The sequence below is a fragment of the Ranitomeya imitator genome, chromosome 6 (assembly GCF_032444005.1).
Source record: "Ranitomeya imitator isolate aRanImi1 chromosome 6, aRanImi1.pri, whole genome shotgun sequence".
Lineage (NCBI taxonomy): Eukaryota > Metazoa > Chordata > Amphibia > Anura > Dendrobatidae > Ranitomeya > Ranitomeya imitator.
In genome coordinates, this window is record NC_091287.1 from 75,267,057 (window position 1) to 75,281,754 (window position 14,698).

General features: G+C 40.1%; 1 protein-coding gene across 1 annotated transcript in view; it reads right to left on the minus strand.

Moving 5' to 3' along the window:
• The window catches only part of LOC138641943 (sodium channel protein type 5 subunit alpha-like), a 476,947-nt gene that overhangs the window by 138,468 nt on the left and 323,781 nt on the right, over window positions 1–14,698 (minus strand). The window contains exon 17 of the mRNA XM_069729776.1: window positions 5,532–6,005. Coding sequence (XP_069585877.1) covers window positions 5,532–6,005 — 474 coding nt within the window. The remainder of the gene's footprint in view (window positions 1–5,531; window positions 6,006–14,698) is intronic.

Consider the following 14,698-nt stretch of genomic DNA (forward strand, 5'->3'; position numbering starts at 1 on the left):
CCAAAATTTGTTGTCCAATTTGTCGTGAGTGCGCTGATACCCCATAAGTGGGGGGAACCACTGTTTGGGCGCATGGGAGGGCTCGGAAGGGAAGGAGCTCCATTTGGAATGCAGACTTAGATGGAATGGTCTGCAGGTGTCACATTGCGTTTGCAGAGCCCCTAATGTACCTAAATAGTAGAAACCCCCCACAAGTGACCCCATATTGGAAACTAGACCCCCCAGGGAACTCATCTAGATGTGTTGGGAGAACTTTGAACCCCCAAGTGTTTCACTACAGTTTATAACGCAGAGCCGTGAAAATAAAAAATCTTTTTTTTTTCCCACAAAAATTATTTTTTAGCCCCTAGTTTGTTTTTTCCCAAGGGTAACAGGAGAAATTGGACCCCAAAAGTTGTTGTCCTATTTGTCCTGAGTACGCGGATACCCCATATGTTGGGGCAAACCCCTGTTTGGGCACACGGGAGAGCTCGGAAGGGAAGGAGCACTGTTTTACTTTTTCAACGCAGAATTGGCTGGAATTGAGATCGGACGCCATGTCGTGTTTGGAGAGCCCCTGATGTGCCTAAACAGTGGAAACCCTCCAATTATAACTGAAGCCCTAATCCAAACACACCCCTAGCCCTAATTCCAACGGTAACCCTAACCACACCCCTAACCCTGACACACCCCTAACCCTAATCCCAACCCTATTCCCAACTGTAAATGTAATCTAAACCCTAACCCTAACTGTAGCCCCAACCCTAACTGTAGCCCCAACCCTAACTGTAGCCCCAACCCTAACCCTAACCCTAACCCTAGCCCTAACCCTAACCCTAGCCCTAACCCTAGCCCCAACCCTAACCCTAGCCCTAACCCTAGCCCTAACCCTAGCCCTAACGGGAAAATGGATATAAATACATTTTTTTTAATTTTTCCCTAACTAAGGGGGTGATGAAGGGGGATTTGATTTACTTTTATAGCGGGTTTTTTAGCGGATTTTTATGATTGGCAGCCGTCACACACTGAAAGACGCTTTTTATTGCAAAAAATATTTTTTGCGTTACCACATTTTGAGAGCTATAATTTTTCCATATTTTGGTCCACAGTCATGTGAGGTCTTGTTTTTTGCGGGACGAGTTGACGATTTTATTGGTAACATTTTCAGGCACGTGACATTTTTTGATCGCTTTTTATTCCGATTTTTGTGAGGAAGAATGACCAAAAAACAGCTATTCATGAATTTCTTTTGGGGGAGGCGTTTATACCGTTCCGCGTTTGGTAAAATTGATACAGCAGTTTTATTCTTCGGGTCAGTACGATTACAGCGACACCTCATTTATATCATTTTTTTATGTTTTGGCGCTTTTATACGATAAAAACTATTTTACGGAAAAAATAATTATTTTTGCATCGCTTTATTCTCAGGACTATAACTTTTTTAAGTTTTTGCTGATGATGCTGTATGGCGGCTCGTTTTTTGCGGGACAAGATGTCGCTTTCAGCGGTACCATGGTTATTTATATCCATCTTTTTGATCGCGTGTTATTCCACTTTTTGTTCGGCGGTATGATAATAAAGCGTTGTTTTTTGCCTCGTTTTTTTTTTTTTTTCTTACGGTGTTTACTGAAGGGGTTAACTAGTGGGCCAGTTTTATAGGTCGGGCCGTTACGGACGCGGCGATACTAAATATGTGTACTTTTATTGCTTTTTTTTTAATTTAGATAAAGAAATGTATTTATGGGAATAATATTTTTTTTTTTCATTATTTTGGAATATTTTTTTTTATTTTTTTTTACACATTTGAAAATTTTTTTTTTAACTTTTTTACTTTGTCCCAGGGGGGACATCACAGATCGGTGATTTGACAGTTTGCACAGCACTCTGTCAGATCACCGATCTGATAGGAGTGCAGGCTGCTTCACAGTGCCTGCTCTGAGCAGGCTCTGTGAAGCCACCTCCCTCCCTGCAGGACCCGGATCCGCGGCCATCTTGGATCCGGGCCTGGAGCAGGGAGGGAGGGAGGTAAGACCCTCGCAGCAACGCGATCACATCGCGTTGCTGCGGGGGGCTCAGGGAAGCCCGCAGGGAGCCCCCTCCCTGCGCGGTGCTTCCCTGCACCGCCGGCACATCGCGATCATCTTTGATCGCGGTGTGCCGGGGGTTAATGTGCCGGGGGCGGTCTTTGACCGCTCCTGGCACATAGTGCCGGATGTCAGCTGCGATAGGCAGCTGACACCCGGCCGCGATCGGCGGCGCTCCCCCCGTGAGCGCTGCCGATCGCATATGACATACTATTGCGTCCTTGGGAAGTAAAGCCCACCCCACATGGACGCAATAGTACGTCTAATGGCAGAAAGGGGTTAAAGAAGGCACTGGGGGCTGACATCTTGTTTTCACAGTAGCAGCAGGACACTATCAGTGTCATAATACGGCACCCCATGGTCATAGGCGATAACAGATGGACTCCGACCCTATGTATTGTAATAGAACTGTCACTGCTGTGAACTGGGCACATCTCTGTGGGCTGCACAATTTACAGTACTGGGAGTGTTCTGTTGCCATTTTCATGGAGCCCTTGGATCTGCTAACTAAACATAAGTAGTACTGCTTCCAGCAGAACAGATCCTAGCTTGACGGCTGACAGTAGTAAAATGCAGGAGAAATGCAGGGCAGAATAGCAGAGACATTTAAAAGGAACAGTGTACCATTAGCATTATTGGAACAGGAGATGTCAGCTGCTCAGCAAGAGCTGTGATTCATCCCTTCATAAGATAAGATAAAGAGCTGCAGGTCTGAAGTGAATGGCTAGATATCGTGGAGGGGGTGAGAGAATCGTGTAATCTGGGTGAGAGAGACTGATGGGAGAGAGAAAAACAGTAACTGCTGGTGATAGCAGATCACAGGGCAGTCACCCACAAAATGGCACTGCCCTGTGATGCTACTCTTCATTCTGCCCCAGGAATATTAGGACACCCAAAAGGGGAGGGAAATGATGTCAGCAGTTACTGCCCCAATTTTGCTGCTAACAGTAAAGCTGGTAAGTCTTACTTTAGCTGCTTGAGAGCAAAGAAATCCTCCTCCACACAACGTCAATAAAAACCATGTATATTTTATTAAACAAATATTAAAAAGAATAAACAGTAGTATGTAAAAAAACCACAGCACAGGAAAAAAAGGTGGGCTGTCCAGGAAAACACACTCCAAATGTGGTAATGACAAAGTCCAAATGCAAGCATAACATAATGTTATGTCTTTGACCCCTGGACGAATCATTTCATTGTGAAACGCGCGTCGGGTGTGGTGGGTCTCCAGGAGCGCTCCATAGGTAATTATATTATATACACTTGTACTTACTCTATTACTGTTATTTGCACTTTCCTCTTGCATGTGTGTATATGGCCACCTGGCATGAACATTATGTTATGCTTGCATTTGGACTTTGTCATTACCACATTTGGAGTGTGTTTTCCTGGACAGCCCACCTTTTTTTCCTGTGCTGTGGTTTTTTACCTACTACTGTTTATTCTTTTTAATATTTGTTTAATAAAATATACATGCTTTTTATTGACGTTGTGTGAAGGAGGATTTCTTTGGTGCTTTGTAGTTGTTTATTCCCTTCATGGTGTATATATATATAGGATACATATAGGTGTTGTTTAGCTGCTTGAGGTCTAAAATGGAAAATGCTCCCCATGGTGGTAAATATATCTGTAAAAAATATATATTTTTTTCATATAGAAATGTTTGCAAAGAGTGCAAACATTGCATTAATACATTTTAATTACTATTCTAAGCTTAATTTGACAAAAAAACAAACTACAAGAAAACTGGTGGCACCTTCCCTTTAAAGCCACGTTCATATGATCAGTATTTGGTCAATATTTTCCATCAGTATTTGCAAGCCAAAACCAGGAGTAGGTGATAAATACAGAAGTGGTGACGTGTTTCAATTATACTTTTCCTCTGATTTTTCCACTTCTGATTTTGGCTTAGAAATACTGATAACACCAAAAAAGGGAACATGAATGTTCTGTGGACACATCAATACACATATAAAAGGTTAGAAATCCAAATTGTATTCAAACATGGTAAAAAACATACACTGAGCACAAGTGGACACCAAGATACAGGCAAAACAAAAATTTGATGGGTGAGCTGATGTATGCACATACACAAAATGCATTAATCTAATATGCTCCAAAACCCGACTGAAAAAATGCTAAAAATACACTGAAAAGAAGCATTTTATCTAAGAATAACATGCTCAAATGTTCAGATTTTTTAGCGTCTTTTAACTGTTTCAGGATTCCAAAGACGCCAAGCAAATAAAAGAAGTGAGCAGATGCAGACCATTCTTTAGGTGTCTTCCGCTCTGAAGAAGTGCTATACTTTCCAATACAAGTCAATGGGAAAGCTCAAAAGGTGACTGGAAGACACCTGGGCATATTTTTGAGCCTTTTTTCCCCAGCATTTTTACTTTAAAAAAAGCAAATTTTTTTTCTCAATTGTTGATTGGAGTTAAAAAAAAAGGCCAGAAAATGCCAGTATTAAAAACATCCCCAAAAAAGCTGGAAAATCACTAAAATAAAAAGGCCAGTGGTCAAAAATGTTGATCTAGTGCTCAGTAAAAGAAAAAAAATCTAAAAAAAGACACTTCCAGTTTACAGAATTCCGGAGACATTGAGCAATTTTTTAAGTGTTTTCAGATTGAAAAATGGACGTTTTTGAACACCTGAAAAAAAAAATGCTGTAGGCACATACTTTTAAAAAGTAAATTTTCAAACTGTATAATAGACTGCAACTAAAATGTAGCAGGTTCTGCAGCTGGGCTGGTTCTATTGTTTTCCTTCCACAGAAAACAATAGGGAGATTTATCATGATAAATGTACCAAAAAATTGTTTTTCTTGACTTGCAGTATATTTATTATTTGATTTAGACCATTTCTGGAGCTTGTGTGACTGTGACTTTGCAGAAATGGCATGAAAAAGACTATTTAGTCTAAGTTTACAATATAATAATTAGATAATATTGATAAATCTGATTGTACTTTATCTGTTACTTCTGTCTAATATGTGCTGCAATTATGAAGGTGAATCTTTCAATATTGCCAAAAAGAATCTGCCTCCAGAACTAAAACAGTAATGCCCCCTTTCATTAAAAATAAGCTCTGGAGGCAGATTCTCAGTGAGATCTATGTACATCCCATTTATCTTAAAAGCTCATTTATGAATTAAGAAAAATGTGGATTTCTTGGGAATAAGACATTGGATCACAGATATCAAGGCATCATTCTATTCAGCTTTCTATGATCTACATGGGCTTAGAATGGTTGATCGAATTGTCTAAATAGGTCATAAGAGATCCTGAATAATTTGGACCACTATACTACAGGCAACTAGGCGACAAATGAAAGTAAACATGTCTGAAAATGGAAAATGTCAGAAAGCTACTTCCTGTGCCAGGAATTGAGTCTAGATCAGATGGAACAATTTACCACATCAATACTACTACTAAGAGGATTAGATGCTAGTAGAAATTCCGACCTTACCTCTTTACTATTCTCAGCATCCGTAAAAATACTTTGTTCATCTTCATCATGATATTCCACATCGGATTCCCCCATAGCAATGGGAACACAGCCGGAGAGACGAGGGTTGGTCATGTAATCATCACATTCACTAACAACATATTTTTCTCCGCTTTTGGAGATGCCACCATTGGCATTATTCCCATCCTTGTAGTCATCCATTTTTTTCCCAGTATCGGACATGTTGATATGATTGATGTTGTTTTTGTTTCTATTTTTTCCAGACAAGCTTGTTATAAAGGTGTCTCCACTTTTTTTTGGTTTGGTAAATAAACTGCGGATAAAATTGATGACGCTTTGTTTGGCAAAGGATATACCCCGCGTTATCCTAGCAATAGCTATCTGGAGATTATTCATTTCACCATCATCATCTGGGGCGGTCAAGTTATCGGAACTGAAGGAACTCAGTAGGAGAGCCAGAAAAAGGTTCAGGACCTGCCAAGATTTAGAAAAAAGATAAATATATTAACACAGAGGACAATAATTATATAGCGTTATGTATGTAATAAGTCAGAAAATTCAACACATGGGGACAATCATTCACATTGCACAGATTAAATAATAGACCATCTACAGAATTAATTTTAATGATTCAGTATTTCTTGTCACTAAGTGATTGAAATCGCTGCTCATTTAATGCGTAGGAGTCCAGTGGGTGTTCCTGTTGAAGGACTGACATCGTTTTATGTGTGGATGCTCATACAAGGAAAGCTGTCAATCCTTGAGTTAGACTACCCACTGGACTGCTAAGCCCACAAACAGCAGATATATCCATCAAGTAACTAACATTTATATAATTTTTTTGCACAATACTATATTGGGCAGATTCATCAAGACTGGCCAAGTGCATGCTTGTCCTGTGCCAGTCTTACTGGAATAGGAATCTGACCACTTTAGGAAGTTGGCACCTCTTCTGAGTTGCGTGCACCTCTGCGCAACGCACCAGAAATGTTTCTCCAATTGAGAACTGGAGTAGCATTTTCGGAGTACCAAATGCTGGCACATTTGATGAACATGCCCTGTCTACGCCCAGCTTCCCCTCAGATCAGCCCAGTTCAGTAGAGATAATCCAAACTGGCATAAAAACACCAACAGCTGCAAAATGTTTGTACAACACCCCAGTGTGGAAAAATTGTGTGACTTTCAAAGCATTTACACCACTTTTGTTGTGTTGCATCTTTGATGAACCGGCCCCTATGTGTCTAATGTGCTCAACTTCTCCTGCTCTATAATATTATACTGAGAAATTGAACAGCATTTCCCACGTTGTCATATGCACAGTTTCTCCCAGTGATGAAAGCAGACCACTGAGGAGAAGCTGGAACCACATCTACTAGCTGTTATATCCAGATACGGCTTTGCATGGCTGCCCATACTCTTATCTGGCTCTAGATCAGTGTTTCCCAAGCTCCAGCCCTCATGGCCCCAACAGGTCATGTTTTCAGGATTTCCTTAGTACAGGTGATGGAATTATTATAAAGGCAGCAGACATTGCTACAGGTTCTCTTACCTGTGCAATAATAAGGATATCCTGAAAACATGATCTGTTGGGGGGCTGTCAGGACAGGGTTTGGGAAGCACTGCTCTACATCAATTCAACAATCTCCCTCCAGAATACTTGATAGATACAGTACAATGATTTGACCCATGGGGTGAACAAATGTAGGGATGTGGACTGCCTTAAACTGTTTCTACCCCTGAAGACAACAAACGCGCCATGTGAATACCATCATGCGGTTTTATATGTAAAAGTCATGTGTGTCTAATTTATGTATTATGGTTGTGTACAGTGTGTAAAGTGTTAATGCATAAGTGCAAGTATAGCATAAGATATAGAATAAGGATAATAGGTTTAGAATATAAAATAGGAAATGGTTAGGGATAGGGCTAGATCAGTGGGAGGACACTATTGTTGATAAAAGAGGGGCACTTCCTCATTAGAAGAAGTTCAGTGTCAGCTAGTGAAGTGTACAGTGGAGTTCAAGTTCAGGTGGGGTGGTGGGTTGCTAAGGGCAGCATGGGCCAACCATTTTCGACAGTGGGAGGCAAAATAGACATTTCAACAGTGTCTGGAGCCTAGGGCTCGGGTCAGGTACCAAGGAGCGAGTCTGGTCTTTTGACATCAAGAGGATGGTGAACGTGGAATTACATGGAGGGCAGGTGGCCAGTCTCGGGTGCACTGCCAGAGGGGACAACGGATCTCTAAGGCTGAAGGAGTCAGTGGACTTAAGGGTAGTCCAGGATGAATGGGTGGAGGGACTGAAGAGGAGTTATACTAAGGAGGAAGGAAGTCTGCATTTCTGTGCCCTATCCCACCTGTACCCACCTGATGAACTTAGACTGCATAGTAAATGTTTGACTTTTACAAAGAACCCGATGGTCATGAAATTAAGAAATTAATGAGGTGATGGCAATCAAAATACACCTCCCTGCCCAAGATTGCGGTCCCTGAGAATCTGCTCGGGGGCCTGATAAAAGGTCATCGAAGACCGTAAATGGCCCTATGGCCCTGCCATAGAGCATGGTGGAAGGATTGATATCAGATTCCCTTCAATTCTGCACTGGAGCAATACATGTTAGAAGATGATCAATAGGTTTGTTTTTCTATACTTATTCATACACCTAAGATTCATTCTGTATTTGATCAAATTTTCCCAAAATCGTCACCCATTTTTTTTCAGTTCTTTGTGCATTTATATTACATTGATTACTCAGTATCCGGTAGAAGTTTTCTTTTCGATTCTTTTCATTGACAAATGCTCTGTTCATACTTTGCAAGGGAACAATGCTCACAAAACATTAAGTATAATTGCAGCTACCATGGATAACCTTTATTGTAAAGTGTACTAGTGGGGAAAAAAATGACAAATGAAGTAAAATTGAATGTTACAGTATCCCGTTATAACTCCAATAGCATGTTCATACAAAAAGCCGAGCTATTGTACCTACTGTAGCCACCAGCTCTGACATGTGGCCAGGTAAGTGTTCGGGATCCTATTGTAGATCAGACCGAACAAAACCTTCAAAAATAGATGTGGACAGAAATAGAACCACGAGAGGAAAAATATATTTAATGTCACAAATATTCGTTTTCTGCACAAGGAAACAAGTAACAAGGCTTAGAACATATTTTCGCGATGCCACTCTGAGCGAGTGGGAGTGAGTATTCACAATGAACAAATGGTAATAGGAGAAATGTTTCAAAATGGAGGATGCATGCTGCTTTCTTTGATCCATAATGCACTGTACCCCGCGAAGTCTTAATCTGTGGTATTGTACAATAAATTGCTAGGGTGCAGCATCGGGCTTCTGACCAAAAAGTAAGCAGAACTACATTTTTTCAGCTTGATACTCATGCATTACGTGGGAAATTTACATTGTAATTTTTTTTCTAATAGTAAAAAAATATACAGTATATATCCTCATTGGGTGAAAAGCAGGAACCATTCACATACAATTAACATCAGCTCAAGAAGCATTTGGGAAAAGGTATCTTAGAAATGTAGTTTTCAATTTGAAAATGATTTTTCTTCCTCAACCACAGACTCTATTATAGGTAATATTAAGGAGCAGCAATGATTATTATACAAATATAATAATATACTGTATTATGATTTTTTTTAGAATATTGCATATAATAACATTAGTATAATATTTTGTATATACTTATTAATAACTTAATCATTTATTACTACTACCGTTATACTGTTAATAAGGATTTATGAAATCCCATTCACATATGTATACACAATGTGCTTTTAGGACAAGCGCTAATTTAGATGTGGCATTTTATTTTTAAATTGAAACACCGAGGGGCTATTTCATCATTTATGTAAAAAAACTTTACATAGATCAATACTACAGTCATGGCCAAAAGTTTTGAGAATGACACCAAAATTATATTTTCACATGATCTGCTGGCCTCTGGTTTTTATTAGTGTTTGTCTGATGTTTATATCACATACAGAAATATAATTGCAATCATATTATGAGTACCAATAGGTGATATTGACAGTTAGAATGAGTTAATGCAGCAAGTCAATATTTGCAGTGTTGCCCCTTCTTCTTCAAGACCTCTGTAATTCTCCCTGGCATGCTCTCAATCAACTTTTGGACCAAATCCTGACTGATAGCCGTCCATTCTTGCATAATCAGTTCTTGCATTTTGCCAGAATTTGTTGGTTTTTGTTTGTCCACCCGTCTCTTGATGACTGACCACAAGTTCTCAATGGGATTAAGATCTGGGGAGTTTCAAGGCCATGGACCCAAAATCTCTATGTTTTGTTCCATAAGCCATTTAGTTATCACCTTTACTTTATGGCAAGGTGCTCCATCATGCTGGAAAAGGCATTGTTGGGCGCCAAACTGCTCTAGGACGGTTGGGCGAAGTTGCTCCTGGAGGACGTTCTGGTACCATTCTTTATTCATGGCTGTGCTTTTAGGCAAGACTGTGAGTGAGCCGATTCCCTTGGCTGAGAAGCAACCCCACACATGAATGGTTTCAGGATGCTTTACAGTTGAGACAAGACTGGTGGTAGCGCTCACCTCTTCTTCTCCGAATAAGCTGTTTTCCCGATGTCCCAAACAATCGAAAGGGGGATTCATCAGAGAAAATGACTTTGCCCCAGTCCTCAGCAGTCCACTCCCTGTACCTTTTGCAGAATATCAATCGGTCCCTGATGTTTTTTCTGGAGAGAAGTGGCTTCTTTGCTGCCCTCCTTGAAACCAGGCCTTGCTCAGAGTCTCCGCCTCACAGTGCGTGCAGAAGCACTCACACCAGTCTGCTGCCATTCCTGAGCAAGCTCGACACTGCTGGTAGTCCGATCCCGCAGCTGAAACAGTTTTAAGATACGGTCCTGGCGCTTGCTGGTCTTTCTTGGGCGCCCTGGAGCCTTTTTGACAACAATGGAAGGTCTCTCCTTGAAGTTCTTGATGATGCAATAGATTGTTGACTGAGGTGCAATCTTTGTAGCTGCGATACTCTTCCCTGTTAGGCCATTTTTGTGCAGTGCAATGATGGCTGCACGTGTTTCTTTAGAGATAACCATGGTTAACTGAAGAGAAACAATGATACCAAGAACCAGCCTCCTTTTAAAGTATCCAGTGATGTCATTCTTACTTTATCATGACTGATTGATCGCCAGCCCTGTCCTCATCAACACCCACACCTGTGTTAATGGATCAAGCACTAAAACGATGTTAGATGCTCCTTTTAAGGCAGGACTGCAATGATGTTGAAATGTGTTTTGGGGGTTAAAGTTCATTTTTTGGGCAAATATTGACTTTGCAAGTACAGTAATTGCTGTTAAGCTGATCACTCTTTGACATTCAGGAGTCTATGCAAATTGCCATTACAAAAATGAAGCAGTAAACTTTGGAAAAATTACTATTTGTCTCATTCTCAATAGTTTTGGCCATGACTGTACAATAAAATATAAGGAACTTTGTACTATACAGTCAACGCCCAAAATGTTGCCACCCTTGAAATTGTTTCAGAAAATGAAGTACTTCTCCCAGAAAATTATTGCAATTCTACATTTTGTTAAACACATTTATTTCCTTTTATGTGTATTGGAACAACACAAAAAAATGAGAAAAAAAGGCAAATTGGACATAATATCACACAAAACCCCCAAAATGGACTGGACAAAATTATAGGCACCCTCAACTTAATATTTGGTTGGACACACTTTGGAATAAATGACTGCAATCAATTGCTTTCTATAGCCATCAACAAGCTTCTTACACCTCTCAACTGGAATTTTGGACCTCTCTATTTTAGCAAACTGCTCCAGGTCTCTCTTATTTGAAGGCGCCTTCTCCCAACAGCAATTTTAAGATCTTTCCACAGGTGTTGAACGGGAGTTAGATCCAGACTCATTGCTTGCCACTTCAGAACTCTATTGCTTTGCTTCCATCCATTTTTTGGTGCTTCTTTGAGTGTGTTTGGGGTCATTGTTCTGACCTAGGATGCAAACCCAACTTCTGACACAGGGCACTACGTTGAGACCCAAAATCCTTTCCTAATCTTCAAATTTCATGATGCCTTGCACACAGTCAAGGCATCCAGTGCCAGAGGAAGCAAAACAAGCCCAAAATATATTTGAACCTGAACCACATTGGACTGCAGTAAGTTGTAAGTTTCATTCCATTTTCGGTAAACAGTAGAATGATGTGCTTTACCAAAAAGCTCTATGTTCATCTCATCTGTCCACAAGACACTTTCCCAGAAGGATTTTGACTTACTCAAGTACATTTTGACAAACTGCAGCATAGCTTTTCATGTTTCTTTGTCAGCAGTGGAGTCCTCCTGGGTCTCCTGCCAAAGCATTTAATTTCATTAAAATTTTGAAGAATAGTTCACGTTGACACTGATGCACCCTGAGCCTGCAGGACAACTTGAATTTCTTTGGACGTGATAGCGGCTGCTTATTCACCATCCAGACTATTCTGCGTTGCAACTTTTCATCAATTTTTCTCTGTCGTCCACGTCCAGGGAGATTATCTACAGTGCCATGGGTTGTAAACTTCTTGGTTATGCTGCGCACTGTGGATGAAGGAACATCAAAATCTCTGGAGATGGACTTGTAACCTTAGAACAGTTGATATGTTTGACCAATTTTGGTTTTCAAGTTCTCAGACATTTTTCTTTTCGTCTTTCTTTTCTCCATGCTTAGTGTGGCACACGCAGACACACAATGCAAAGATTGAGTCAACTTCTCCCCCTTATATCTGTTTCAGGCATGATTTTCATATTTCCCACACCTGTTACTTGCCACAGGTGAGTTTGAACTAGCATCACATGCTTGAACCAAATAGTTTATCAGCAATTTTCAAAAGGTACCAACAATTCTGTCCAGCTCATTTTGGGGGTTTTGTGTGAAATTAAGTCCAATTTGCCTTTTTTTCTGTTTTTATGTGTTATTCCAATACACAGAAAGGAAATAAACATGTGTATAAAAAAATGTGTAATCACAATAATTTTCTGGGAGAAATACTTCAATTTCTGGAACAATGTTAAGGTTGCCAACACTTTTGTCCATGACTGTATGTTATTAGAGAAATCAACTTATATCTCTGCTTATGAGCCACTTCGTCATCTCCCCCTGCCTCCTAAACTCACCATCAGCTCTGATAAAAACTGCTAATACGCATCTTGGTAAAAGCAAAATGGTTTATTTATAATGAATATTATACAAATATACAACCCCTGGCAAAAATCATGTAATCACCGGCCTTGGAGGATGTTCATTCAGTTGTTTAATTTTGTAGAAAAAAAGCAGATCACAGACATGGCACAAAACTAAAATAATTGCAAATGGCAAGGTTATAGTAATCAATATAATATTAGTATAATGTTTACTAAAAATTGGTTATACTTATTATAACACCTTAGCCATACGGTTAATGACGATTTATGAAATCCCATTCACAAATGTGCATATTACTGTGGTTTAGAACAGACAGTAATCTAGATTAAGAAACTGTAATATATCTTATCCTCTTCCACCCACGAGCCACTTTTCCACTTCCTACCTAACTTCCAAACTCATCATCCGCTCTGAAAAAATGGCTAGCTCTAAAATAATAGCTAAAACATGTCTTGGTCAAAGTTACCATAAGTGGATTGCAACAACAGTGAAATGTCATATTGCAACTCAAGAGAGAGGGGAGGTGGAGGATAAGTGAGAAGCAGAAAGATACACAAGAAGGGAAGTACACATTCCAATCAAGCTGTAGCTTCTAGCAAATGGTTTATGTTCTCCCAGAACTGTAGTCACAGGTACACTGCTCAGTACTGCTGTGTAATGTGGGTGGGTACATATCGTGGACACAGCTGATCACACAAGCCTAGGCCACAGGTTCAGGTACAGATCTCCCCTTTACTATACTTTGTATGTAAATTATATCTGGTTTTATATGTTGAAATCCACTTTGGCTTTATCACATTGCCAGTTTTTGACTATGATCTATCTGTGCTTTTCCATATAGGGGGTATTATATTGTATAATACGCTAGGATCGATTTGCCCTTGCACTTTAGTGAGTAATGGTTATATGTGGACATTGAGACCAGATGTACCATATTTTGACCAGCACTTTAGGACTTACATGAGACTTTTTTTGCACCTTTCAAATTTATAGTCATGGATGTACGTTAATGATCTCATTAGACTAACTAATTCATGACAAAGATGCATATTGCTTGTTAGTATCATATTACTCTATGGACTTACATAGTAGCCCCAATATATGACATTTACTTAACATACAGACATATGATTTGAAAGCAAGTCCTCTTTTTTCATATTTTCCTCATTATTGTGTCTTTTATATCTTTTTTATTATTTATCTCATTTTTTTACACATGATATGTGCCTTCTTTAGTTTTCTTTTCATATCCATTGCTTACAATATTTATTGTTTCATAATAAAAATTATTTTTATAAATTGATATGACCAGATCTCGGTTTATTTGTCTTTTTTGTCTTAATTGAATTTTTCACCGAGGGTCTTTTGTACCTCTTGTATCTCTCAAAGAGAGCCTGATGGGGCGTGACTAGGTGAGCACCTGACTTTTCACTAGAGCTCCTGATTGTGGGGTTAAGTTTGGCTCCTGGTGAACATCAGGTGCTACTCCAGGACAGACCACGGACGCACTGCAGCTGAGCCCTAAGGGCCTGGCAGCTGGAAAGGCCCAGGGGAAAAAACATCTGATGCAGGCAGGCACTGGTGGATGCGAACTGGCACGGCAAGTGCTAGCGGGTCCGGCTGATGTACAGGCTGGCACAGTTGATACAGTTGGGTCCGGCTGTAACACAGATTGAAACAGCAGGTGCAGGTGGGTCCGGCTGTTATAAAGGTTGGCACAGCAAGTGCAGGCAGGTCTGACTGCAATACAGATTGGCACGGCAGGTGCAAGAAGGTCTGGCTGTAACATAAATTGGCACGGCATGTGCAAGTGAGTCCAACTGTTATACAGACTGACAAGGCAAATATTTGGCAAGGGACAGAGACCTGAGAACTAGCAAACGTGTTTGGAACAGGCTAACAACGTTGCACAGGCACCTCCCATCAGGTAGAGGCGCCTTAAATAATAAGTGTCTCCAAGCCATTAGCTTGGAACAC